At 55.1% G+C, this 26,699-nt stretch overlaps 3 protein-coding genes across 5 annotated transcripts; all 3 read left to right on the top strand.

Moving 5' to 3' along the window:
* Positions 1-8,634: 8,634 nt before the first annotated feature.
* Positions 8,635-15,410, top strand: MAPK3 (mitogen-activated protein kinase 3). Its single transcript, XM_036091202.1, has 9 exons — positions 8,635-8,816; positions 9,861-10,043; positions 12,059-12,248; positions 12,427-12,543; positions 12,829-12,943; positions 13,307-13,438; positions 13,606-13,715; positions 13,807-13,961; positions 14,814-15,410. The coding sequence occupies exons 1-8, from the start codon at positions 8,647-8,649 to the stop codon at positions 13,927-13,929; spliced, it is 1,140 nt and encodes a 379-aa protein (XP_035947095.1). The 5' UTR covers positions 8,635-8,646; the 3' UTR covers positions 13,930-13,961; positions 14,814-15,410.
* Positions 15,411-15,954: 544 nt separating this feature from the next.
* GDPD3 (glycerophosphodiester phosphodiesterase domain containing 3) lies at positions 15,955-21,680 on the top strand. The gene is made up of 10 exons (XM_036091204.2): positions 15,955-16,236; positions 16,478-16,520; positions 16,771-16,906; positions 16,996-17,041; positions 17,188-17,306; positions 17,396-17,485; positions 17,994-18,127; positions 19,654-19,713; positions 19,816-19,867; positions 21,479-21,680. The coding sequence occupies exons 1-10, from the start codon at positions 16,098-16,100 to the stop codon at positions 21,614-21,616; spliced, it is 957 nt and encodes a 318-aa protein (XP_035947097.1). The 5' UTR covers positions 15,955-16,097; the 3' UTR covers positions 21,617-21,680.
* A 1,194-nt stretch (positions 21,681-22,874) lies between these two features.
* YPEL3 (yippee like 3) lies at positions 22,875-26,227 on the top strand. Of its 3 annotated transcripts, XM_078074623.1 has the most exons (5): positions 22,875-23,009; positions 23,692-23,874; positions 23,978-24,021; positions 24,235-24,343; positions 25,743-26,227. In XM_078074623.1, the coding sequence occupies exons 2-5, from the start codon at positions 23,758-23,760 to the stop codon at positions 25,830-25,832; spliced, it is 360 nt and encodes a 119-aa protein (XP_077930749.1). In that variant the 5' UTR covers positions 22,875-23,009; positions 23,692-23,757; the 3' UTR covers positions 25,833-26,227. The 3 variants fall into 3 exon arrangements, with proteins under 3 accessions (XP_077930749.1, XP_077930748.1, XP_035947101.1); XM_036091208.2 differs by lacking the exon at positions 22,875-23,009 and having other exon boundaries at positions 23,116-23,874; XM_078074622.1 differs by lacking the exons at positions 22,875-23,009; positions 25,743-26,227 and having other exon boundaries at positions 23,088-23,874; positions 24,201-24,338.
* Positions 26,228-26,699: the final 472 nt, after the last annotated feature.

The following is a 26,699-nucleotide window of genomic DNA, read 5'->3' as shown; positions in this document are numbered from 1 at the left end:
GAGGAAAGATCTCTAGACAACAACCTAATTATCCACCCTAAGACACTGGAAAAAGAAGCACAAGCTAAACCCAAAGCAAGCGGAAAGAAAGAAAGAATAATTAGACTGATGGAACAGAATTGAAAGTCCAAAGATAAACCCATGTATCTATGGTGAGTTGGTTTTCAACAAGGGTGCCAAGACAGTTCAATGGGGAAAGAGTAGTCTTTTCAACAAATGGTGCTGGATATCCACATGCAGAAGAATGAGGTTGGACCCCCACTTCACACAATATGCAAAATATCTAAAAGTGGATCAAAGACCTAAATATAAGAACTAAACCCATAAAACTCTTAGAAGAAAACACAGACATAAATCTTCATGACCTTGGAGTAAGCAACAGTTTCTTAGATATGAAACCTAAGCACAAGGAATAGAAGAAAAAATAATAAATTGGACTTCATCAAAATTAAAACACTTTGTACTTTAAGTAAATGAAAAAGGCAATCTACTAAATGGGAGAAAATATTTGAAAATCATATACCTGATAGAATCTACTACCAGAACATATAAAGAACTTTAGCAACTCAACAACAAGAAGACTGACATCCCAATTTTTTTTTTAAGATTCCATTTATTTATTTGAGAGAGAGAGAGAGAGCACGAGCAGGGGGAGGAGCAGAGGGAGAAGGACAAGCAGACTCCCCGCTGAGCAGGGAGCCCGCCACGGGGCTCGATCCCATGACCCTGAGATCACAACCTGAGCCAAAGACAGACAGATGCTTAACCGACTAAGCCACCCAAGTGCCCTAACATCCCAGTTTTAAAATGGGCAAAGGACTTGAAGAAACATTTCTCCAAACAAGACATATAAATGGCCAATGAGCACATAGCCATTAGGAAAATGCAAATAAAAACCACAAACCACCACGTCACACCTACTAGGATGGGTATAATAAAAAAGACAAATAATAAGAGGTGAGAAGAGAAACTGAAGGCCTCAAACACTGCTGGTGATAATATAAAAGGGTACAGTCCCCACGGAAAACACTTTGGCAGTTCCTCAAAAAGTTAAACACAGGGGCGCCTGGGTAGCTCAGTGGTTGGGTGTCTGCCTTCGGCTCAGGGACCAGGGAGCCCGATGAGGGGCTCGATCCCAGGACCCTGGGATCATGACCTGAGCCGAAGGCAGACGCTTAACGACTGAGCCACCCAGGCGCCCCTAATATCTTAATTTTAAAAACGATAAAAATTTGGTATCAACTTAGGGAGGCATCTCTACTGATAAGAGACATGTAGCATTGGTATACCCTCTGCCATTTGGAGGCCTGCCTATTCAAATATGTCCAAAACATGACTATACCCCCCAACTTGGTAAAGTCGACAGCATCAGTTTATCATCCCAAATTGGCATTTGATAAAACTAAAGTTTTGGAAAGTGTGTCACTCACCCAGGTTCGTACATAAAAGCATTTAAATCTCGGCATTCCTATGAAAAAAAAGTACTAGATCCTCTTTTCCAGATGACAAAAACTGAGGATGAAGTTAAACAGGTAAATGGTGACAGGATTCAAACTTGGGCAGTTGGATTCCAGAACGTGTGTTTTTGTTTGCTCTGGGTTTCAAATTAAAGGAACGCAACACGCTGTGGGCCCGGCACTCTTCATTGGCAGGCTGCATACGGCCTTGGGCCACCTGTTTGCAGCCTCCAGTCTGGAGCCAAAGAGACGTGGGGTTTGAGTCCCAGGCCTGACACTCATCCTGTGTATGGTGTGGAGCAAAAGGCCAACATCTACGTCACAAGGCAAGTGTGAAAATCAAATATGATCATGTACCTCCCAAACAAAACTAGCCCTTGGGAGGCACTCGGTTCCCCCCTCCAATTTAGCCATCGCCCCCCCTCCACCTCCCCAGCACAAACGAAGTCAGTAAATGCGTGTTGAAATCATATAATCCAAGCTTCTACAGGTAATAGGAGTATGCCTCATCTCTCCACAGTTCTGGGAAGTAAATTCACAGAAGCAGAAAGAGAAGGGACCCTTATAGCCCCCACCCGGCCCATCACTGCACTCCATCCCCTCACAAATGAACCTGCAATGACAAATTGCGGCAAGTTCCACGCGAGAAAAGAACACCGCGAGGGAGGCCTATGAAGAGCTGATATTTCAGACTGGGGGTTCAGGGAAAGGCTCTGTGTGGAAGAAAATAAAATATTGGCCCAATATAAGGGAGGCAATACTCCCACTGCACTCCCACTGGTTAAGCTGCATATAGAAAACGGCATTCTATTTTAGATGCTGCATTTTAACGGGAACACAGTCAACCCTGAGCTCATCTAGAAAGGCGCTATCCCAGCTGATGAAGGCTATGGACACCGTTCAGGTCCCTCATTTCAACAAATATCGATTGAGAGCAAAACACTACTTGACACTGGAGAGGATTTTTTTTTTTAAGATTTTATTTATTTATTTGACAGAGGGACACAGTGAGAGAGGGAACACAAGCAGGGGGAGTGGGAGAGGGAGAGGGAGAAACAGGCTTCCCACTGAGCAGGGAGCCCGATGTGGGGCTCGATCCCAGGACCCTGGGATCATGACCTGAGCCAAGGGCAGACGCTTAACAACTGAGCCACCCAGGCGCCACGACACTGGAGAGGATTTAAAACTGAAGACGCCAGCTGCGTGGGCTTCAGGACGGTTTATGACTTAGTAGGGAGGGCAGGACGAGGACATAAATAAATATAAGACAAATCTGACATCTGCTCAAAGACATAAGAAGTATGCAAGTGGCGGATACCAGGAAACACCTCATAAGAGGGTAGTATTTGAGCTAATTCTGGAACGGGAAAGAATTCCTTTTACTGAAAAACCCATGTCAAGGAAGGAGCATCCATAGAGCGGAAAGAGAGTGAGCAGAGGTGCCGAAGCAGGAATGTGTACGGTACGCAGGCCAGGTCCCAGTCCAGTTTGGCTAGAGCAAAAGGTTCAGCTAGAAAATGAGTCCAAAAAGATAGATTGGGATCAAACTGAGTAGAACCTTGGAAGTTGGTCAAGGAATTTGGACTTTATTTGGTAGTTAATGGGAGGAATTAAGAATTTCTAATCAGGGGCGCCTGGGTGGCTCAGTCGTTAAGCGTCTGCCTTCGGCTCAGGTCATGATCCCAGGGTCCTGGGATCGGGCCCCGCATCGGGCTCCCTGCTCGGCGGGAAGCCTGCTTCTCCCTCTCCCTCTCCCCCTGCTTGTGTTCCCTCTCTCGCTGTGCCTCTCTCTCAAATAAATGAAGTCTTAAAAAAAAAAAAGAATTTCTAATTAGCCAAGGTATACTACATTGAATTTAAATTTAAAATAAATAAATACATAAATGAATGAATGAATGAATTTCTAATCAGAAACATTGTAATGGACACTGCTGTTTTGCCTGGTCAGTGCTTTTTTGGGGCTAGCACCCTGATTTTCCGTGGGAAACCGTCCCTTTCCCCGTCTAGTTCATGTCACACAGGTAGAGATGACTAAACTCCCAATTCCACATTGATGGGTTTAGGGATTCATAGAGGCTCCAAACAAAACCAGAACCCACGGGAGTCAAATCTGGGGTTTTAGTGACAAGGACACAGAGACAGACAGAGGTAAGCTTTTCCCTCTCCTGGAGTTACTGGGGAAAAAAATCAGACATAAATCTGGAACTGCTGGTACTCTTGATACCATGAGAGGAACCAGCTGAAAATGGAACCAGTTCAGAAGAAGGCAGAGCTTAGGGCTGGGACCAAAATCCTAATGCTATTGAGTCCCTGGAGCCAACTGCACCTTAAAATCTACCTCTAAACTTTTCAGGAAGCCAATGAATTTCCCCTCTTGTTTAAGTCGGTTTGAGCTGGGGCTTTGACCTCTTGCTACTGAAAGATTCCTGCTTAATACAAACCTCATAAGGGCTGAAGAAAGGAGACTCATCAGTACAACGGTATATGGGACAACACAATGGTGAAGGCCAAGTGAAATGAGGAATCACAAGGAAACATAAGACAAACCCAAACTGAGGGACAGTCTATAAAATAACTGGCTTGTAGTCTTCCAAAGTGTCAAGGTCATGAAAGACCAAAAAAAAAAAAAAAAAAAAGACTAAGGAAATTTTCCAGATTAAAGGAGATGAAGGAATCATAACAACTGAACACAACATGTGATCCTGAATTGGATCCTGAACCAGATTCGTGGGACAATTGGCAAAATTTGGAAAAAAAAAAATCTATAGGTGAACTCTACTGATGCTAATGTCTTGATTTTAATAATTGCACTGTTTATTCAAAACATTAACATTTAGGGAATGTTGATGAAGGGGTATACAGAAATTCTTTGAAACATTTTTGGAGCTTTTTGGTAACTTATCATCGATTATGAAATTACCTAAAAAAGTTAAAAAGGAAAAAAAATAAAAATATGCAATTAGGGTTTGAGCCGTGGTAGCAATGATGGCCTCAGGAACTATGATGACAATAAAATGGCAAGGAGTGGGACGCCTGGGTGGCTCAGTCAGTTAAGCATCTGCCTTCGGCTCAGGTCATGATCCCAGGGTCCTGGGATCGAGCCCCGCATCGGGCTCCCTGCTCCGCGGGAAGCCTGCTTCTCCCTCTCCCACTCCCTCTGCTTGTGCTCTCTCTCTCTCTCTGACAAATAAATAAAATCTTTTTAAAAAAATAAAAAATAAAAATAAAATAAAATAAAATAAAATGGCAAGGAGTTGGCTAGACAAACGAGACACGACAGGGTCCGACGCTGAGACTGGTGGCGGAAGGGCAGCAAGTGGAGCCTGGAAGACAAACAGGTTTGAAGTAAAAAGGACAAATTTCACTGGATGTGAAAGCATCTGCAAGCCTCCAGGTGAAGTTGTCCAGAAAACACTGAAACCTTGCAAGTGGAACCAAGGAGAAAGGCAATAACTAAGGGCAGAGATTTACATAAAGGAAACAGTTGTTACCACTGGGGTACGACATAACCAAGGGTGACGCTGTAGAGAAAGGAGTCCAGCCGGGCAGGCAGTGCTGACCACACCCAGGTGGCTCAGTCGGTTGAGTGCCCAACTCTTGGTTTTGGCTCAGGTCACGATCTCAGGGTCATGATCTCAGGGTTGTGAGATCTAGCCTACTCCCCCACCCCCTTGAGCACAGGTTCTCTCTCTCAAATAAATAAAATAAAATAAAGTAAAATAAAATGAAATGAAATAAAATAGGGGCACCTGGGTGGCTCAGTCGGTTAAGCGTCTGCCTTCGGCTCAGGTCATGATCCCAAGGTCCTGGGACCGAGCCCCACATCGGGCTCCTTGCTCTGCAGGGAGCCCACTTGTCCCTCTCCTCCCCACTTGTACTCTCTCGCTGTCTCTCCTTCTCTCTCTCTCAAATAAATAAATAAAATCTTTTAAAAAATAAATAAAATATTTCAGAGAAGGGGTCATCTGCAGAATGGTTATGCCAGAGGAGAGATGTTTGAGTAGAGCTCATCTCTAAGATAGGAAGAAGTGATGAAAACAAAGCAAAACAAAAACTGTATCAGAGGTTTTTTGGGTTTAAAAAAATGGTCAGTTCTTAAATCTTCATAAATTATTTTTTAAAAGATTTTATTTTTAAGAGAGAGAGAGTACAAGCAGGGGGAGGGGCAGAGGGAGAAGCAGACTCCCCACTAAGTAGGGAGCCCAATGCAGGGCTCGATCCCAGGACCCCGGGATCATGACCTGAGCCGAAGGCAGACGCTTAACCGACTGAGCCACCCAGGCGCCCCATAAATTATAAATGCGTTCTGACCCTTGTTCCTACCCATTTGCTGCCTTCTCGGGTTGTGCTGACAGGTTGAGGTGGTTGAAATGGGAATGCTGACTTGTGCTCTTCAGATGTTACTCACTTGTTACCCTGGGCAAACTACCCACTGGCCTCTCTTGTGACCTTGACATCAAAGATAAGAACTGGGTTAAGCCTTAGTCTGGGTAGATCCAGAGGCTAGAACTAAGCCAGTGGCAGCTGTTAGAAAAACTCTTAACAGTGCAGTGAGCTGTGAGGAAATGTACTGTCCGATGGAGAAAATGATTCCGACAGCTCCTTCCAACTCAGTAGTTCAGTAAGCTTCTGGGGTTTTTTTTTTTCTGTTAAACGTTCATAGTATTTACTCCATATGGCTGCTGTGAGGATGACGGAAGACAAAGTACATAAAAGTGCCTGGTGCAGAATAGCTGTTCAGCTTTTATTAGTTGAGTATCAGTCTCTGAAATAGACTAAAAAATCCCAAGGAAGTACCAGCCTCAGCCACTAGAGGGGGGTCTGAGTCACACTCCTCTGAAACAGACAGCAGCAGCTTGATGGGGCAGCCACCACTCCTGATGCACCGGCCTTTCCTTTGCCAGGGAACCCGGTCCGCTCAGAAAACCCGGCTCCATGCTGAACTCCATGGTGCTTTCTCTGAGTCATTATATTCTCCCACAGTTGCAAAATGATCTGGCGAAAGTCCCTCAAAGGCTTTTACTGCTTACTGTGTAACTTGCAAACTCCCTGCCTGAATCGAAGCCCCAAGCTGCCTCTCCAGCCTGAACTCCCTTTAATCCTTTATACTGGACAAATCAGGCTCTGCCTCCATGCCAGGGACTCACGCTGCTCCTCCTTCTTGATACCTTCCCTCTATGCCGACCTTCCCAAACCCTACTTCTTTTTCCATCATGCAAATGCTATCTCCTCCTTAACTCCCTCCTCGCTTCTCTAAAAAAGAGTGATCTCACCAGCCCTGAGCTCACACACCACATATGACATCCATCTATCTTGTATTATCTTGATTTATGTATGTGCACCTTTTCTCTTCAATAGATTAGAAACTCCATGGGTAGAGAGACCAGAGGGTAATCTGTCCAGGGTAACAGAGCGAGTACGTGGTAAAGATGGGATTCTAACCCAGGAAATCCAGAGAGTTCTTGCCCTTAACCACTAATTCACAACCATATAGTAGTCTTTCATCAGCCACAGTGCCTAGCTCAGAGCTTTGCACACAGTGCTACTCAATAGCCTATCAAATGAATAACTAAAAACAAAATGAAAACAAAACAAAAAACCCGAAACATTTATCTAATTAGCATCTTTTTAAACCTTCACTGACTTGTAGGCTATTGGGAACCAGCAACTTGGTCTCATTAATCTAAATTAGAGTGCCTGACTGTAGATCTAATTATGAGCAATTTCAGAATCATAATTACTGTTCCATTTGGTCTCCTGGTCTGTAATGCATATAAGGATCTACTCCCAGCTTCTAAGGGATTTAAAAAACAAAACAAAACAACAAAAAACCAACAACGTGATTACTTACTGAAGCCTAGGAGATGTGTTTTGTGAAGCTTCCAGCTCACAACTTCTCTGTGAAGTGAGGGGGATGGACTGGATGGCCTCTGAGGGCCCTTTCCTCGGTGTTAACAGTCTATGATTCTGGGAGATTGAATGGAATTAAAAAGAGCCTCTGCCTCTGTGTCAGAAGATACCATTTTGAGTCTCAACTCCCCAACTCAGATTCCCCGTCTGTAAAATTTGATTCATCCAGTCAAAAATCTTTGAATGTCTGAGTGCCAGGCCCCGAGGGGTGGGGTGGGGGTGGGGTGGGGGGGAAGATACAGTAAGACAGATGTGGCCCCTGCTCATCCTGCTAAGAAAATCAGATGACACCTATAATGTGGGGTTGTCCTAGGGAAGAAACTCAGCTGGTCCAAGTATGGTGTAAACTACAAAGTCTAGTACCCAATCAAAAGATGATGATCTTGCCAGGATTCCAGTTTTGCCAAGTCCGCGACGACAAAAACATTACCTATTTTGCTGTTTTTGAGAAAAGCCTGATAGTGTATTTTAGCCAAACCTAATCAACACTGCAGGCAGCTTCCCGGCCTTTCTGCTGCAGTTCCACGGAAAGTGGGCTGAGGTTACCTGTCCTCACTTCGGGCACTGTAGGGTTGCTGGCAGAGGCCAAGTCCCTAGCCCAGTCTTGCAGGTCTCTGTCAGAAAGCCATTAGGCTGGGAGTCTGCACCTGTGGGTTCTCCAGCTCTAAGTCACCAGCCCCGGCTCAGGCTTCATTCAGTGGCCTCATCTGTGAAAGGCAGGCCACATCTGTGAAGAAGCCATCTCCCACGCTACTGGGAAATACGGATGGGACCGCTTTATCATCGGGCCGGGCCTGGCTCAGGGAGGCCACACGCCAGAGGGCTGGTGAGGGTTCCCTTGGGGTTCCATCTCGAGCCCCGGGCCACAACTCGGGCTGCAGCAGAGCTGGGGGGTGGGGAGGCCAAGCGACTCTGTCCCGGTTCCAGCTCCCGCACACACTTGCTGGGTGGCTCTGGGGAAGGTCACCGGGCGGCCCCGCCGGCTGCTCTGCATTCGACGGGAGGGTGTGGACCGTCTCCCGATCGCCCCGGGAGCCCCTAGGCTGCCTGGAGCAAACGGAGCGGGCGGGGGCCGGGGACCACGGCGGCAGCAGCAGAGCGTGAACCGGGCGCGCGCGGGCGCAGGTCACGTGGCGGGGCGCGGGGGCGCGCGGGGGCGCGCGGGGGCGGGGCCTGGCGCGCACCGCTCCGCTGGTGGCGGGGCGGGCGGGAAGGGGCGGGGCCTCGGGCGGGGCCGCCGGGGGGAGGCGGGCGGGCGGGCCGGAGGGGAGGAGTGGAGATGGCGGCGGCGGCGGCTCAGGGGGGCGGGGGCGGGGAGCCCCGGGGAGCTGATGGGGTCGGCCCGGGGGTCTCGGGGGAGGTGGAGGTAGTGAAGGGGCAGCCGTTCGACGTGGGCCCCCGCTACACGGAGCTGCATTACATCGGCGAGGGCGCGTACGGCATGGTCAGGTGAGGGGGCGTTCCGGGGGAGGGGGCTCGTGGGGGTGGGGGCCCGGGAGGGACGATGAGTGCCTTCTGGGCCGGGGAGACTCCCAGTGTCCTGAGGAGGCGGGGGCTTCACGAGGCAGGGGGGCGTCCCACGGAGGGGGCCTTGGGGTGCTTTCTCGGGGAGCGGCGCCTCCTTGTACGTTCTAAGGGGAGGGGGCTTGGAGGCCCTAGAAGCGACCATTCCGTAATGAGGGGAGGGACATCTGAGTGTATGCGGGGGAGCTATGGGGCCCTTGGGGACCCTAGGGACACGGGATGAGGCGGAGACACTAAGTATTCTTAGGGAGGTGATATCCTTAGTGAGGACCGAGTGAAGGACCCTCCTCTGGGGAGAGGATGCCTTGGATTTTCCCAGCGAGGCCTGCCAAGGAGTTTGGGAGAGAAGAGCAGAGCTCAGGGCTGGGCAGGGTGGGGCAGGGCTTTGGGCCTGGGGCCAGGGGCCCAGTGAGCCACGAGGGGTCCGGGAGTGTGTCCTTGCAACTTTGAGGAGGGGTCTGTGAGCTCTCTCATCCCCACTGTGTGCTCTGGGCCTTTGTTCATCTGGGAGCAGCTCTCCTGCCCAGGTGCCTCGCCCTAACACCGGTGCCCTCCTCATCCCTTCTTTCCCGTCCCTCCTGACTCCCTCCTCAATGTATCTGCCTCACTGCCCGGCCTCCACTCACCGCCCACTCCTTGGACCTGTCTTGGGTTGAGGGAGCCCATCCTGGAGAGGGGAGGATGAGAGGTCAGGGCAACTAGAATGGACAGGGTTGAGGAGAGGGGAAGTCAGTGAGCGGTCAGTCTCTTCCTCTGTTTGTGAAGTCACTGAAGGGCTGCCTGGCCGGTCCCCAGCTTTCTCCCTGGAGATCCCAGGCCTTCACAGCAGGAAGGAACCAGCATTGTTTATGACTTGGCCAGAGTCCTCTCCTGCTCTCTCCCCTCCCTGCTCAGGCCTGGGTGGGGCCACCAGGCCTGGACTCCCCCTCTGTAAGGCCACACCAACAAATACCTCTCTGGCCCTCTCAGCTCAGCTTACGACCACGTGCGCAAGATTCGCGTGGCCATCAAGAAAATCAGCCCCTTCGAGCATCAGACCTACTGCCAGCGCACACTGCGCGAGATCCAGATCTTGCTGCGCTTCCGCCATGAGAACGTCATTGGCATTCGGGACATTCTGCGGGCACCCACCCTGGAAGCCATGAGGGATGTGTATCCTTCACCTTGGCCAGATGGCTGGCCAGGCCCGGCCTCAGAGCTGGGCTGGGAGAACGCTGGCTTGCTTTCTGTTTCCTTCTTCCCTGCCACACTCCAAAACAAACCCAGTAAATGAAACTTTCCAGCAGAAAAGAGACCACAGGGTGTAAGAAGGCTGGGAGGCCTGAGGTGAATCCTGGCCTGCTGCAGCCAGGCTGTGTGGCCTTGGGCGAGTCTGTTCTCCGTGCTGTGCCTCATTGGGGGGGTGGGGGAGGGTTGGGCTCTATGGGAGCTTTGTCTTTTGACATCTGCAGTTCTGTGACATGACCCAGCCTCTGCCCACAGTCAGTTCTTGTTTAACAGATGATGATTCTTTCCTCTCTGGGTCCCCAGACTGGCAGGAAGGCAGAGAGGAAGAAAACTGCCCATTTTTGAGGGCCTACTATGAGTGAGGTGCAGTGCATGCCAAGTGCTTTGGCATTTCCTTTTTTTTTTTTTTAAGATTTTATTTATTTATTTGACAGAGAGACACAGCAAGAGAGGGAACACAAGCAGGGGGAATGGGAGAGGGAGAAGCAGCCTTCCCGCCCAGCAGGGTGCCCGAGGCGGGGCGCTTTGGCCTTTCTTATTCTCCCTCCCAGCTGCTGTAGGAGATGGGTCTCCCCAGCTCCATTTCAAAGATGAGGAGACTGAGGCTCAGAAAGCCTAAAATCAGACGCGGCTCTTGCTACCTCCTCCTACCCTCCCCCAGATGTCCCTTCTCTGGCACTTCCTGCTCAGAGCCTCACCCCAGTCACCTGTGGACTTGCACTTTGCCCAGGGAGGGACAGCCTTGCTTTTGTTGCCCTCTTACCCCTACCCCGGCACCCCGCATTGCTTCCCGAGCTTGCCGTCCACTTCCTGCCAGGCCCTGTGGGTAGTGGCTTATAGCACCCATCACCTCTCCCCACCCCACCCTCCCCCAGGCAGTCCCAGTTCTCCACCCAGACGTGGGGATTTGTGCTGCACTGTCTGCAGCCCCCACCACAAGCTGTGGGCAGGAAATCTCCACACTCGCCCCCAGCTCGCCGTGTGACCTTAAGCAAGTCACTGCGTCTTGCTGGGTGGGCCTCCTCACCTGTAAAACAGCAGGATTGGTCCAGATGTCTTCAGAAGGCCCTTTTGAGGCTGATTCCTAAAAGACAGTCCTGACTTATTCTTTCAGAGACCCACCAAATGGCATTTATTTATTTATTTATTTACTTACTTACTTAACGTATGTTTAATATTTGTTTTCTCTTAAAATACAAAAGGACATTTACTCTATCTTCTGATCTATGGCCAAGCACTCTTTGAGGAGGAGCGTGCTGTTGGGAGCGTCTCCTCATTTGTCTTGCCCAAACCATTCCCATAAGGCAGGCATTTATTTTTAAGCAAACATTTATTGCACACCAGATGGTGTTCGCACTATCTCATTTAACCCTCTCAGCAGCCATGTGGCTCAGGCATTTATAATAGCAACAGTATTCATGTTTGCTGAGCACTTACAACGTGCCAAGCTCTGGGCTGGGCTGGCTGATTTACGCGGGTCATCTCACTGAATCTTCGTAACTACTCTCTACAGAACCACTCTTTCCCCTACTTTGCACAGGAGGAAATGGAGGTGCAGACGGGTTGAGGTCATAAGGCCAATGAGCAGTGGAGTGGGGGAGGGGGTTCAGACACCAGCAGACTAAACCCCAGAGCTATTGCTCTTCACTGGGAAGCTCTCTTGCCTCCTGCAGTTTATTATCCCTGCTTTCCCAGTAGGGAAACTGAGGCCACAGAATTGAAGTACTTCTGTTCAGGGCCGCCTGCTGAGATGCAGCAGAGGCCCTGAGCCTGCCTGCTGAGTCTGGGCCTTGTGCAGCTCATGAGCTGGGTTGGCAGATGTTCTGAGTCTTAGGGGCACTGGCTGGAAGGGGACGGGAAGCCCGGCCACCACAGCCTGTTCTTCTTAACCAAGTGCCCCCTGCCGCCCCCGCCCGGGGGGTCTCCGGTGCCATCCTCAGCTACATCGTGCAGGACCTGATGGAGACAGACCTCTACAAGTTGCTGAAAAGCCAGCAGCTGAGCAACGACCATGTTTGCTACTTCCTCTACCAGATCTTGCGGGGCCTCAAGTATATCCACTCAGCCAACGTGCTCCACCGGGATTTAAAGCCCTCTAACCTGCTCATCAACACCACCTGCGACCTTAAGGTCAGAGGATTGGGTGCCCATCCCCTCCTCCCACGGGTCTGGGGCTTCTAGGTGACCAGTAGCCCCCTTGAGGAGAACCTCACAAGCAAAGGGAACAGTGTGGGCAGTGGCATGGCGATATGACTGCTCGGGCATTGGGCCTGGAGCAGCGAGCTTAGCGGCCTGGGTTGGCTTCCAGATCTGCGATTTTGGCCTGGCCCGCATTGCCGATCCTGAGCATGACCACACTGGCTTCCTGACAGAATATGTGGCCACACGCTGGTACCGGGCTCCAGAAATCATGCTTAACTCTAAGGTAGGGGGGCCACCCACCCCTGAAGGGAAGGGGCCAAGTCCCAGAAAGCCCTGGAGCCACCTCTGAGCCAGGCATGACCCCCATGATCCAAGACGTCTGCCTCCAGACCTTGTCACATGACTCCGGTTTTTAGGCTCTGGGAGGAGGCTGAGCATTAGGTCCTCCAGGCCTCTGCCCTCTCCCTCCCTGCTGGTATCCAGTCTAGATTGGAGTCGTGGTTTGGCCCAGACGGCAGGGCCCTGTTGGGGCTGGCCCAGGAGCCCACTGCTTTCTCCGCCTCCCCAGGGCTACACCAAGTCCATCGACATCTGGTCTGTGGGCTGCATTCTGGCTGAGATGCTCTCCAACCGGCCCATCTTCCCTGGCAAGCACTACCTGGACCAGCTCAACCACATTCTGGGTGAGGGGGCCTGGCCAGCTAAGTGGGAGGGAGACTAGTGGGAGGTGAGGTTTCTTTATAGCCAGGGTACCACCATGTGTGGACTCCCTGCAGCGTCTCATGGTATTTCAATGAGATATAGACACAGTCTCCACTCGAGAGATGGGAGAAGCCAAGGCTACACCCCACACTTGGGAAGTGCTCACATCAGGATTTGAACCTGTGGCTGCCCACATCTAGATCCCTTGCCCGTCATCACCATAGTATTGGCTGGTAGATAACTGTCAGGGCTTGGAGCTCATTGGTGGGGACTCTTGTTTTGGGTTCCTTCTGTTCCCAGAAGGGAGAGGAGAACTCTCACCAAGGCACCTGCCTTACCCACAGGTATCCTGGGCTCTCCATCCCAGGAGGACTTGAATTGTATCATCAATATGAAGGCCCGAAACTACCTGCAGTCTCTGCCCTCCAAGACCAAGGTGGCCTGGGCCAAGCTTTTTCCCAAGTCAGACTCCAAAGGTGAGAGAGACATGGGGGCCGATACCGGATAAAAACTCGGTGCAGAGGAGGGTACATGAGCCAAGCAGCTGCCTGAATAGACAGGACCCTGGGCACGAGAAGCAAAGCGATGCTTCTGGGAGCTCCTCCAGCCTTCTCTTTGACCCCTTACTCCTGCCCTTACCTAGCCCTTGACCTGCTAGACCGGATGTTGACCTTTAACCCCAACAAACGGATCACAGTGGAAGAAGCACTGGCTCACCCCTACTTGGAGCAGTACTACGACCCAACAGATGAGGTGGGCCAGCCACCAGCAGCGGGGCTGGCGGGTAGGTGACGGGTAGGTATCCCTTGTACCTGGCCTGAGCCTGATTTCTTTGCCACCCCAGCCAGTGGCTGAGGAGCCTTTCACCTTCGACATGGAGCTGGATGATCTACCCAAGGAACGGCTGAAGGAGCTCATCTTCCAGGAGACAGCCCGCTTCCAGCCTGGGGCACTGGAGGCCCCCTAATCTGGACAGACACCTCTGTTCCTTGGGGCCTGGTGAGTGCTCCCCACTGCCCACACACAGATTCACCCCGATACCAGTGTGCCCAGCACACCTCCATACAATCACAGGCCTGTTCACGCCCACGAGGCAGCTGCATGGTGGCAACAGAAAGGCTGGAGCCTGCCCAGGCCATGGACCTGTGGGCCACCAGTCCTTCACATCCGCTTCCTCTCCCCCAGCCCTGAAGGTCTCCCACCTGGCAACACCCTGCACCCCTGCACCCTCCACCCCTGCACCCTCCGGTCCCCGTGGCCAGAGGGCCCTGAGGGCCCCTCTCCCTGATCTGAGGACCAGAGCCAGGTTTTGGCTCCCCGATGTGGGCAGAGAGGCAGGTGGGGCAGTAATTGCTTTGGGAGGAGCCAGCAGTCCCCAGCCTGACCCAGATGCCAAGTCCCCTCCCACCCGGTGCCCGGGTCAGTGGTTCACACCCGCCCGCACAGCTGTCCTTCCTTGAGTCTCTTTTCCGTCCTCCCGGCCAGCTGCAGCCCAACGGAAGGAAGGCAGACACACCTGCGCTCCAGCTCCAGCCCTGACACTTAGTAAGAGCCGTGCGACATTGTGCAAGACCCCTCAGCTCTCTGTGCCTCAGTTTCCCGGGGAGAGCCCTGAGGACGAGAGCAAACACAGAGCCCTAAGCACTGTTCTTAGGGCTTCATGTGCATTAACTCATTCCGCCCTCCAGCTGGACCCTGAGATAGGCACTGGGGCTCCCCACACGTACAGTTAGGGAGGACAAGGCCCATCCCCGGCAGCCGTGAGGATGAGATGAGGGAGATGGAGGTCAGGGCTCTGGCAGGTCCTCTGGTGGGTGCTAATGGTGCCTTTCCGCCTGCCCTTTTGTTTAGGCCCTGCCTCCTGCCTGCCCCTCCCCTGCCGGACTGTTAGGAAATGGACACTGCGCCCCGCCCAGAACCCCCCCGGCGGCCCCCGGCAGGGCAGAGGGCGCGCCTGGCCACCCTCCCCGGCTTCGCTCTGGCCTCCTGATCCAGCAGGCCAAGGCTCCCTCCGCCCCGCCTCCCCTCCCAGGACCCGAGGGGCTTGGGTGGCCCCAAAGCAAATTGCCCTCTGCTGCTTGCCTTCGTCTACCCCAGCTATCCCAGTCTCTGGTAGTTCTGGAATGGAAGGGCCCTGGCTGCCCTGGGACCTACTGAAGGGCAGTGGGGGGATGCGGGATCCTGAGTAGGGACTCGGGGCAAGCCCTGACCCATTAAAACCCCACCCCATTTTCCCTGAAAGGAATTTTCCTAAGGCCCAAGGGCTAGTACCCCTGAGGAGCAGGGCCCAGGCCTAAGCCCCCTCCCCCAAAGCTGCCACGTCTAACACCCCTGCTGCCTCTCTATGTGGGTGAACAGAAGTGGAGTGGGGGGCACGAGGAGAGCCTGGTGCCCCCGCCCACCCTGTGCCTGTATCTAATATATAAATATAGAGATGTGTATATGATGGCCCTGCCTCTGTCTGTGTCCGCCGACGCCCCCACCCTAACCGTGGCTTTGAGGACCGATGCATCCCGCCCAGCCACTTCCCAGCTGTGTGGCTTTACCCAGTCCTGGTGACCTCTGGCTCCCCAGCTGGCCAGGGCTGAAGATGGGATTGTCAGGAGCGCCAGACTCCTGGACACAGTGGGGTCAATTTTCCCCTTAGTCACTGTCCTCTCCCCTCCTTAATGGCTTCCCGTCGAACTGGCTGGGGGTGATTCGGGGGTGACTCAGGGGCATCCTCCACACCCCCGGATTCTCTGGAAATGGCTCAGGGTGGCGTGTTGTATACCCCAGCCACAAGCACCTGCGACATTGTGCAAGACAAGAAGGGGAGGTTGTAGCCGACCCGGGGGTGGTGGCAGGCTTGTTTCCCGCAGTGTGGCCAAGGGGAGCAGGGGTGCTGGGGTCTGGGAAGGGTGCAGAGGTGGGAGAGCCAGGGCTGCCGGAAGCCTCTCCTCCTGCCTCTCCCCCATCCCCAGCTGAGCCCTGCAGCCTGGCCCCAGGCCAGGAGCAGGCTCAGCAGGTCCCAGGGGTGTGGTGGCGACCAGTGGCAGAACCAGCCTACACCGGCCAGGCCGTCAGCAGAGGCCGCACAGTCCCTCAGGAACGTCGGGGCTCACGCAGCAGGAGCCCCGGAGAGGCAGCGTGGCCATGAGCCCCGTGCTGTATTATGCCCTGCCCGCCCTGGGCAGCTATGTCATGCTCTCCGTCTTCTTCCTGCGCCGGCCTCGCCTGCTACACACGCCCTGGGCGCCAGCCTTCCTGCCGCGCCTGGGGGCGCACCGGGCAGGTGAGCTGGGCGCCCGAAAGGGAGGATGGTGATGGCGGCTACGGAGGGTGGAGTCGGGGCGCAAGGTACCAGGGCGGACGGCAGCAGGAGAGGTCCAGGCGGCAGGCCGTTCGAGGGCAGAGCCCGAGGGAGGAGGAGAGCAGGGCGGCAGGGCGGGATGTGGAAGGGGGAAGAAGAGGCAGGGGGTGAGGAGCGAAGGGGGAGGCCAGGCCCCTGGGACCCACCCAGCTGCCCCGCACAGGATCCGGGGAGCGGCTGGAACACACCATGGAGGCCATGGAGAAGTGAGTGCGTGCACCTGCCACCCCAGGCTGGCCGCTTGAGGTCGTTCCAGTGGTGCACTGGGTGACACCAGGGGGTGCCACTCCCTTCCTAGTTCGAGTGCCTGGGGCCTCCTGGAGGTGTGCAACGCAGAGCCTGCACATCCTACCGTGAATTCTGCCCACGCCCCCCTCAACCTCCCCACCGCCCTGTGGTCTGGCCTGCCCCTCTCCCTGCCCCCCCCCGACCCCGCACTGACCTTCACTCCCATAGCTCCGTGGCCCAGCGATCCGACTTCCTGGAGCTCGACTGCCGGCTGACCCGGGATGGCGTGGTGGTGGTGTCCCACGACGAGAACCTGTCTCGCCTGTCAGGCGTGAACAGGGACGTGAGCAGCCTGGACTTTGAGGTGGGCCTCGCCCTGGGCCCCCCACCGTACCCAGAGAGCCACCGTGCCTCCACGCGTGCCTCCTGGTGACGTGCCCCCTTTCTCCCCAGGAGCTGCCCCTCTGCAAAGAGGAGCTGGAGGTTTACTTCTCACCAGGTGAGAGCGTGACCTCACCGAGTGGGGTCATGGCCTCAGCCTCCTGCCCTCTCTTCTCCTCTGGGACTCTGTTCCCCCCTCCCCCCGCTGGGTTCCCACCCCACCCCATCCATACCCCTCTGATCCCTCTTGCACAACCCACCCAGGCCACTTTGCACACGGGACAGACCGGCGCATGGTGAGCCTGGAGGACGTGTTCCGGAGGTTCCCTCGGATGCCCGTGAGTGTGGAGGTCAAATCAGTAAACGAAGAGCTCATTAACAAGGTGGGACTACGGGCAGGGGTGGCCGGGGGCCTGGGGCTGGAGAGAGGCCTGACGCCCCCCTTCATCTCCTCCCCCTCCTCCTCCTCCAGGTAGCAGGCCTGGTGAGGCACTTTGACCGCAATGAAATCACCATCTGGGCCTCGGAGAAGAGCTCAATCATGAAGAAGTGCAGGGCTGCCGTGAGTCCGGGTGCCTTCCCTGGTCCAGCGGCCCCTCCTCCCAGGAGCTGGAGGCTCTAGGGGCCGAGGCTGGACAGGTCTGGGGGGTCGTGGAGGAACTGGCCCCGAGCAGGGTCTCAAAGGGGAGGATTTGGAGAGGAGAGGTGCTGGGGAAAGTGTGAGCAAAGGTGTGCTGATGGGAACCGGGGAAAGTGTGAGCAAAGGCGTGCTGGTGGGAACCGGGGAAAGTGTGAGCAAAGGCAGCGTGCTGGTGGGAACCGGGGAAAGTGTGAGCAAAGGCAGCGTGCTGGTGGGAACCGGGGAAAGTGTGAGCAAAGGCGTGCTGGTGGGAACTGGGCGGCGGGGAAGGGGGTGCAGTTAGGCCTAAACACTGGGCCAAGATCACAGCTTTGATCCTGCGGTGGTCGCGCTTCCTCTATGTCCAGCACTATTCCCCCTGCAGCCTGAGGCTCCTCTCTGCTTTCCCAGAAGCAGACTGACCCCCTTCTCACTTCCCCTTGCCTCCCAGAACCCCGAGATGCCGTTCGCCTTCACGATAAGCCGAGGATTGTGGTTGGTGCTGCTCTATTATGTGGGGTTGCTGCCCTTCGTCCACATCCCCGAGAGGTTTTTCATCTGCTTCCTGCCCACCACCATCAATAGGTACTCACAGCGTCCCTGTTTCCCTTCTGCATCCTCCCCCAGTCCCCCAGATGCTTCTGTCCTCAGATAAAGACCCCACCCCACCTCAAGCCCCATGATGCAGGGTCCCCAGCTCCCTGGCCATCCTCAAGGACAACCCCCAGGGTCCTCTGAAGACACTGGTTCTCAGCGAGCATTCATGAATACCATGGGGGGGCCACAAACCCCTTGAAACTCTATGCAGATGTGTGTTGAGGTGGATGAGTTTTAGGACAAAGTATTCATTTTATTCATTTATTCATCCATTCATCCAACAAACATTTATTGAGTGACTACTCTGTTCCAGGTGCAGTTACACTAGTAAATAAGATGTGGGTGGGGTAAGGCCCCCGTGAGTTCACAGTCTGGCTGGGAGACAAATATTAATCAATTATAGTATCATTCTCTGATTCTCAAAAGGAAAAGCAAGCTTTCTCCTGCTGGGAGACCAGGATTAACAAAGTAACAGCTGGGTAAAGTATCAGGAATCTGGATACTTCGCCAGCTCTTAAGCCCGGCCCCTCCCTTCGCTTTCTGAGAACTCTGTGGCAGCTCCAGCGCTTTCTTCTCCCCCCCTGTTGTCCCGAGGGAGGCTCCCAGCCAGCCCCCACAATCCCTTGCTACAAAGATATCATTAGACTACAGAACTTTGCGTACATAACTTTTTCTTTTTTTTAATTAGAGAGAGAGTGAGTACAAGCAGGGGGAGTGGCAGGCAGAGGGAGAGGGAGAAGCAGACTCCCCGCTGAGCAGGGAGCCCGATGCGGGGCTCGATCCCAGGACCCCAGGATCATGACCTGAGCCGAAGGCAGACGCCTAACCGTCTGAGCCACCCAGGCGCCCCTGTACATAACTTTTTATACAGGGTTTGCAAAGTGTCTTCACATCCTTTAATTGATTAGGGCTTTACCTTGCAGCAACCCAGAAGTTACAGGAATCGTGACCCCCACAGTATCCATGGAGAATCTGAGGCTCAGAGAGGCCCTGGAATTTGCCCCAGGCCACACAGCTAGAAGTGCAGGCCCAAGTTTGCCTGGGTCTGACTCCAGAGCCTGCGCTGGGACATTATAAAGGGCCTCCAAAGCCATCCCTGAAGTGGGCCAATCAGGGCAAGTAGCAGACCCGTTGAGCCTTGTCCGGCCGCAGGAGGCAGGTCGGGCCCAACCACGGGACCTTCAGATTGTGCGTCCAGCTTGACAATCAAGCTGGGTTCTGATCTCGGCCCTGGCCCCACCACAGATGTGCTGTGACACCTTGGGCAGGTCACTTCGGCTCTCCCAAACTGAGTTTCCTCTTCTGTAAAATGGCAGGGGGGGGGGGCCCACTCCGAGTATGGAGGCACGGATGTGGGAGTAGACTCTCACGGAAAGACAGGGGACTTGTTCATCTGGGCAACTGCAAAGATTCTTCTAGAGGGGCCAGGATGACACTGGTCAGGAGTCACTACCACCCCACCCCTGCGACAGAGTGAGACGCAGGGGACTGACCATGCCACCACCTCTCTGCAGGACCTACTTCCCATTTTCCTGCTCTGGGCTGAACAAGCTGGCAGCTGTGGTTTCCAAATGGTGAGCGGGCAAGATTGCTGGGTGGCGTGTCCCCATGGAGACTTCCCACTGCCCTGCTTCCTCCCCTCTCATCATGGCCTCTGCCAACCCCCTCCGCACCAGGTTAATCATGAGGAAGAGTCTGATCCAACACCTGGAACAGCGAGGAGTGCAGGTGAGGCTTGACCGCCACCCCCTCAGCAAGTGGTGGTTCGCAGTGCGGGCCTAGCACAGCGTCCCGGTCACAGCTCTGCCACCAGCTAACCGGGTCACCTGGCAGATCACCTGAGAGTCTCAGTCTCTCGATCTGTGAAGTGGGGGTAATGGTATATTTGACTAGTACTTCCTAACGGTTTGATGAGTCCTAGCCGTTATGATGATGATGTATTGAACCTACTTATTTCCTGATGAGAGGGTTAACGAGGCTGGGGAAGGACCAGAGGAGGGAAAAACCAGCCCAGTCTACTCCCCGCCCCTCCCCTGGACACCCACTTTGACCAGGTCATTTAGTTCGCAGAGCTCTGTTGAGAACACACTGCGTTGCAGGCCCCGCGGTACCAGGGAGCTTACTATCAAATCAGGGGCAGAGGCAGGAAGTGAGGCAGACAATCACGGGGCACCCAGTGGACAGAAAGGAAACAGCGCCGTGGTCTGCAGGGTCAGAGGAGGCCTTCTGGAAGAAGTGAGGAGAGGAAAGGGAGAGCATCTCCGGCAGGAGGCTCAGCGTGTGGGAGGGCCGGGAGGAGCCAGAGGCCAGGGCAGGCCCTGAGCGGAGGCACTGAGCGGGGTTCCAGCAGGCTGCAGTGTGGAGGAAGTGGCTGGGGGGGCTGGCACTGGAGAAGGCAGCAGAGGCTGAGGCAGGCAGCCTGTGAGTGTCAGCAAGGAGCCCGGACTTCAGCCTAGAGGAAGGGAAGCTTTCGAGGGTCTGAAGCAGGGGAGAGGCCTGATCCAGTTGGGTGACCTCATTAAGGGTCACTCTGGCCACCATGTGCTGTCACTGCCAGGTGTCGGGCGTAGGGGGCAAGCAGGGGGATGGGTGGAGGAGTTAGCGGACAGGCTGGGACTCCATGGCCTGGACGTGGGGGTGAGTGAGGCACGGGGATGACACACCTCCTTCAGATTAGCCCCCCGACTCCGAGGGTCTTCACCACCACTCAGCTTTGGACCATCATTCCCATTTGTCACATTAAGAAACCAGGAGGTCCGGTGACTTGCCCAGGGTACCAATACCATCTCTCCCCACCGCCATGCCCACAAGAGAGGCTCCAGCAACAGGGAAGACCCAGAGAAGCAGCAGACTCGGGCAGGCTGGGAGATGCTCCTCAGCCAGCTTTGCAGAGGAGAGCAAAAGGGGCTTGGGTCTGAGCAGCAGATGATTTCCCTGGTGTATGTACTCTCACCTTGTCCGATTTCAGGCAGCTAACTCGAAGTCATTGAGCACAGAGTTTGGGTAGTATTTCCACCTGACACATTCAACAGATGTGACTAACCTCCAGAGCATGGGTAATAGTAACAGGTAGTAAAATAATGAGGAACAGAAAGAGTTTTGAGTATTTATTACCGTCGTTTTTAAGATCATTTACTGAATTACAAGTTTATATAATTTAGTATTTCATAATGGCTGTGTTTAATAACCAGCTCGCAAAATTTCTGACGATCCAACAATCCGCCCCAGCATCCCACTGCTGGGAGGTCTCCACAGGGGAGGAGAGCTCCCACCATCGAGATGCAAGGGGCAGTCCCAGGTAAATTGTGTGAAACTATGAGCCCCTCCATCCCCACTCAGGTGATCTTTTGGTGCCTCAACGAAGAGTCGGATTTTGAAGCAGCCTACGGCCTGGGGGCCACCGGCGTCATAACTGATTACCCTACAATCCTGAGGCGCTACCTGGACAACCGCGGAGGAGCTGCTCGGGTCTTCTGAAAGCCCGGAGGCCCTCACCCTCTCCTCTATGTCCCTTCCCCAATAAATATCTTCTTTTGAGTCACATCTTGGTGTCTGGGGGACACGGGTGGGAGGAGATCCTAGCCTACTGCAAAGATGGCAACTGAGGGCAGAAGAGGCCAGCCTGGGGCCAGAGTTTGGGGCCCTAAGCAGCCTGACCCACTGGTTCCACTACATTCCAGACCCAGAGTAGTGCCACACCCCATGCCATCCTGGCCTCCACTCTCCTCAGGAATGTCCCTTGCAGCAAGGAGCAAGGCCTCCTGTCCCTTCAGAGCCACAGGTTCCATTCTCCTGAGGCCATGAAGAGCGCCAGGCACACAGCAAGGGACTTCATCTGGCCCCGTGGGCTGCAGAGGCTGAGTCCTCGGTGCCCATCTGCTACCCCAGATCTAAGCCAGAAGCTCCCCCAAACTCCTCAGCCCTCTCCAGACCTAGTACCTTACTCGCTGACCAAATCGCATTTCACCAACATTTGCTGACCACTCTAGGCCAGGCTGCATCCTGCGGCCACTGCAGACAATAACACGAGCCTAGTAGGGTAGAAGCCCGTGTAAACCAACCGTGCCTGCAGAGGCCAGGGCATCAAAGGAGGCTGCCTTTGAAGTGATGCTCAACAGTAGGAACCAGCTTGTTCGAGGCTTTGGCTCCCAGAGGCCTAACGCGGATGGGTACCGTTAGCTCTTCTGTGCCAAGAGCCTTTCCCTGGTGCCTTTTGCCGGTGCAAAGACCGTGGAATCCGACCAAAGGGAATCCCGACTTTGCCTCTTCCCAGCTGGATAACCTCGGGAGAGCTGCTGGACCTCTTTGACCTCTGCTCCCCCGTAAAATGGGAACAATAGCAAAAGCCGCCTCATAGGATTGCTGCGGGGATTAAGAGTGGGGCACGGGCGGCGGTTGAACGCGATAATCATGACTCTTATTGCCCCGGGAGCGTGCGTCCAGACACCATCCCCCTCCTAACCCCGCGCCAGCTCTGGCACCGCGGAGCCGGGCCCCTTCGGGGACGGCGGGAGGCCAGACGCGCGACGGGCCCCGGGCCCGCGGGGCCGGCGGGCTGGGTTGCGGCCGCAGCCGCATTTCCGGGCCGGCCGGAGCGGGGAGCAGGGGGAAGGGCAGCCCGGGCCTGCGCTGGCCGCTGTGTGACGCGCCCCCTCATTTGCATGCGGCGCGCCGATTGGCCACGGCGACCGCCGGGACCGGAGGCCGGCCCCCTCCCCCTCCCGCCGCAGCGGCGGCAGCAGCTGGTCTCGGTGTAAACAAGTCGCGGCGGCTGCGAACGCGGGCCGGGGGGGACGGCGCCCACCAGGAGCGCCCCCCACTCCCAGGCCAGGCCACCCCGGCGGACCGGGCCCCCGCGCGCCCAGGCGAGGTGAGGCCCGCAACGTCAGGGCTGCGCGTCGCCCCGCGCCCCCGCCCCGCCAGCGAGGACTGCCCCCTTCCCCCGGCGCCCGCCCCCCACCCCCGCGCCCCAGGTGAGCCCCGGGGTCTCAGGTAAGGCTCCGCGATGCAGGTAAGAGCCCCTCTGCACAGACAAGGCCTCGGCGCCCCCCCAGGTAAGAGCCCCTCCCCTCCTAGGTGACCAGAGGCATGAGGGCCTCTGCCTTCTCCAGGTGAGGAACCCTCTCCCCAGGTGAACTCCCTGTACCTCAAGTGGAGCCGCGTTCCCCCCACCCCCGCCCTTGGCAGTTCAGGTGAGGTCCTAAGGACCTGAGGACCATCCAGTTCCCAATCCCTCCATACTTCCCCCTAAACCAGAACTGACAGCTCAACCACTCAAACCCCTTCCTCCAGCTTCAGGAGCCAGGTCAGCAGGGGTGAGGCCGGAAGTGGATGGGTGACTCACCTCAGGCTCCTCCAAGCCTCAGTTTCCCCATGATGCAACTTGAGGCCTCCTCAGTGAGTCAAAACTGAGCTGGCTTTGGCCCCTGGAGAAGCTGCTGGCTCTGGGGAGAAGAGACAGCAGCCAAGTGTGACAGAGTCCCCATGGCCCTGGGTGTGCCCGCATGTATGTGGCCCGGGGCCTGACAGCCCACTCCCTCCCTCCCTGGCAGGCACTGGGCTCCCTCTGCTCCCCGTGGGCTGCTCCCCGCGTGGGGCCACTGCCCCCGGCCCCCGCCATGGTGCGGATTTCAAAGCCCAAGACGTTCCAGGCCTACTTGGATGACTGTCACCGGAGGTACAGCTGTGCCCACTGCCGCGCTCACCTGGCCAACCACGACGACCTCATCTCCAAGGTAACCAGGTCATGGTGGGGCTGGAATGAGAGGCTGGAAGGGCTGCCTGGCAACTCTCCACCAACAGCCCTGACTCCCTTCCTTTGTCCCTTCCACCCTTTAGTCCTTCCAGGGCAGTCAGGGGCGTGCCTACCTCTTCAACTCTGTGTGAGTATTCGGTCCCCCTTCTTTCTTTCCCTGACCTCCGTTGTGACCTGTGACCCCTGGCTTCATGATGAGACTCCCAGAGTCCCCTGATTCACGTTGGAAGATGTGATGGCCCTTCTCTTGGATGCTAAGGACAGACACAGTTGGATACAAGCTAGAGGGGGGCTTTGTGATGGCAGGACCCTCCCTGGGACTGCCCCCATGTCCCTGCAGGGTGAACGTGGGCTGCGGGCCAGCCGAGGAGCGGGTGCTGCTGACAGGCCTCCATGCTGTCGCTGACATCCACTGCGAGAACTGCAAGACGACTTTGGGCTGGAAATATGTGAGTCTGTGACCTCTGACCCAGGCTACCCTTTGACCCAACCTCACATCACCTCCTCCTCACAAGGAGTCATGTGGTCACCTTTCAGAGTGCACAGGCCCAGCTCCCACAAGTCAGACTGTCTTTTCATCCCCTGGCCATGCTGTCTTCTGTCACATCCTGCAAGGGCTTCCAGAACTTTTCTCTCCACCCATCGCTCTCCTCACAGACACATGCATCCCCATCTTAGAGATGAGGCCACCATCAGAATGACCATTTATTGAGGGCTTATGGGCCACGCACTGTTGTGTGTGCTTGGCACACATTATCTCATTCCGTCGTTACAACAATCCTGTGGGTAGAATCTATTATTAACTCCACTTCACAAAAGAAAAGAAGGCCCAGAGATGTTAGGTAGCTTTCCCAAGGTCACACAACTGTAAGGAACAGCATAGGGACCAGAATCCTGGTTGTGTGTTTTGTTTGTTTTTAACTCCACATCCTTGACGGCCAGCTTCCACTGCCATTCAGAGGTTCAGAGAAGTTGCCGAAGACCCCACAGCAACATGGAGCTTGGGTCCATGAGCCTCCTTTTCACTGCCCTCATTGCCACAGCTGCTGTCCAGGGTCTGATTTCACTACCCTGAGTCTCATTTCCTTATCAGGCAGTGGAGGAGAAAGCCACCACCCGGCACCCAGAATTGTTACGGGGATCAGATTAGATGCGACAAGAGGAGATGCTCTTGGGAAACGGCAAGGGCCAGGACTCCTCGGGCATCACTTGGAACTGTGGTGCCTCTGTGGGGTGGATGCCCCAGGCAGGCTGCCCTAACCCGAGTTCACCCTTGGCCTTGCCACAGATTTGCTCTGTGTCCGCAGATGGGTGGCTCAACCTCTCTGGACCTCTGTCAAATAAAGAGATGGCCTGATCCAGAGGTCAAAAACTCAAGTGCTTGCAGGGCCAAGATCCTGTGGGTCTGCAAAAGGGGCAACATAGCCCTGGGGAGGGAGGGGGCAGTCTGTGGCAAACTGGAATGAGCCTGGCCCACCTATATTTTGGTATTTTAAAGTTATTTTTACTAAACTCTCTGCTGGCCAAACAAAACACATTGCATAGGTCAAAGCTGGTCTTTAGCTACCAGTCTGTAATCCCTGGATCTTTTAGAAACTTCCATACCCTCTCTGTTGGAGCCAACATTAGTACTTAAAAAGTACCAGTAATTCAGAGAGTTCGGTCTGTCCCATTAGTGAGAAACTTGGCTCTGTCATTTACCAGCTCTGTGTCTTGTGGCCAGGTGGTCGGGCTTCTCTGCCCAGTTTCGTTATATGTAAAAGGGGGCCAGTCATACCTGCTCCCCAACCCCGATCCCTTTTGGTAAAGCCTTTGCTCCAGGGATGATGTCTTCTCCCCTCTTTTCAGGAACAGGCCTTCGAGAGCAGCCAGAAGTACAAAGAGGGGAAGTACATCATTGAACTCAACCACATGATCAAAGACAACGGCTGGGACTGACCCCTGCTCCTGCCGCATGTGGCTCGAGCCCGGCCTGGCCGCCAGGGGGCGCCACTGGCTTCCCTCCACGAGAAGGGAGCTCTGGACCCTCAGGGCCCCTGCAGAGGAAGGATCCAGCTCCTGTACATATATTTTATTGCATGCACTGTGACCTTGGGGGGAGATCAGAAGGTGGACGACACCCCCGCACCTCCCTGCGATCTGGCTGGCTTGGATCTCGTTTTTAACCCCTTCCTGCCCCGCCTGCCCTATAGATATGGCCCGTGTGCTGCTCCCCTGGCCCCGGTGCACCGTCTGCCCTGTGAACTCCTCCCACCGGGCCCCTCTTACCCCACGCGTGTCTGCTCCCCTCGTTCTGTAGCGTTTGTACATAATAAAACAATGGAGTGGAGACAGCCCCAGGCTCACGTGGAATCCGGGAAAGGGGGACTCAAATGCAGATTCCTGCCTCTGTAGACCTGTTCTTTTCTGGGCCCCACAGGGCATGGGGTAGGCACTGCGGTCAAAGCCGGGAGTCTGCGCGCCGGGGGCTCAGCCCTGAGACCCAGGACCGATCTCACTGCCCACGGAGCTTCCCGACCCCACTCTGCCCGCCTAGGCCTTGACCTCCGCTGATCTGCGCCGTCTCAGCTTTAGCGTTTTGCCGCCGCCTAGAGGCAAGCTCTCCGCGCCGCCGGTTTCACCGCCCCTCTCGTCGCGACTACAATTTCCAGCGGCCCCAGCGGCAGCTGTCAGTCTCCTTCACCCCGAGTCTCGGCGCTGGGCCTGCTGGGAAATGTAGTTCCGAGGGTTCCCCAGCGCGGGACCTTCTGGGAAACTCCGGCGCCGGCCGTCAGAGACTTGTCTGAACTGTGCGTGCTTCTGCAC

Source organism: Halichoerus grypus, chromosome 6, assembly GCF_964656455.1.
Source record: "Halichoerus grypus chromosome 6, mHalGry1.hap1.1, whole genome shotgun sequence".
Taxonomy (NCBI): domain Eukaryota; kingdom Metazoa; phylum Chordata; class Mammalia; order Carnivora; family Phocidae; genus Halichoerus; species Halichoerus grypus.
The sequence above is the reverse complement of the archived record's forward strand: the minus strand, read 5'-3'. Positions and strand labels throughout refer to the sequence as shown.

What these genes read in the sequence shown, in the direction of transcription:
- GDPD3 (XM_036091204.2), top strand. Translation starts at nt 16,098, where the DNA reads ATGAGCCCCGTGCTGTATTATGCCCTGCCCGCCCTGGGCAGCTATGTC. An exon ending in ACCATGGAGGCCATGGAGAA is followed by an intron (nt 16,521 to 16,770) that starts GTGAGTGCGTGC and finishes TCACTCCCATAG; the next exon opens with CTCCGTGGCCCAGCGATCCG. An exon ending in TGGAACAGCGAGGAGTGCAG is followed by an intron (nt 19,868 to 21,478) that starts GTGAGGCTTGAC and finishes ATCCCCACTCAG; the next exon opens with GTGATCTTTTGGTGCCTCAA.
- MAPK3 (XM_036091202.1), top strand. Translation starts at nt 8,647, where the DNA reads ATGGCGGCGGCGGCGGCTCAGGGGGGCGGGGGCGGGGAGCCCCGGGGA. An exon ending in ACACCACCTGCGACCTTAAG is followed by an intron (nt 12,249 to 12,426) that starts GTCAGAGGATTG and finishes GTTGGCTTCCAG; the next exon opens with ATCTGCGATTTTGGCCTGGC. An exon ending in CCAGCTCAACCACATTCTGG is followed by an intron (nt 12,944 to 13,306) that starts GTGAGGGGGCCT and finishes CCTTACCCACAG; the next exon opens with GTATCCTGGGCTCTCCATCC.
- YPEL3 (XM_036091208.2), top strand. Translation starts at nt 23,644, where the DNA reads ATGTATGTGGCCCGGGGCCTGACAGCCCACTCCCTCCCTCCCTGGCAG. An exon ending in ACGACGACCTCATCTCCAAG is followed by an intron (nt 23,875 to 23,977) that starts GTAACCAGGTCA and finishes TCCACCCTTTAG; the next exon opens with TCCTTCCAGGGCAGTCAGGG. An exon ending in CGACTTTGGGCTGGAAATAT is followed by an intron (nt 24,344 to 25,742) that starts GTGAGTCTGTGA and finishes CCCTCTTTTCAG; the next exon opens with GAACAGGCCTTCGAGAGCAG.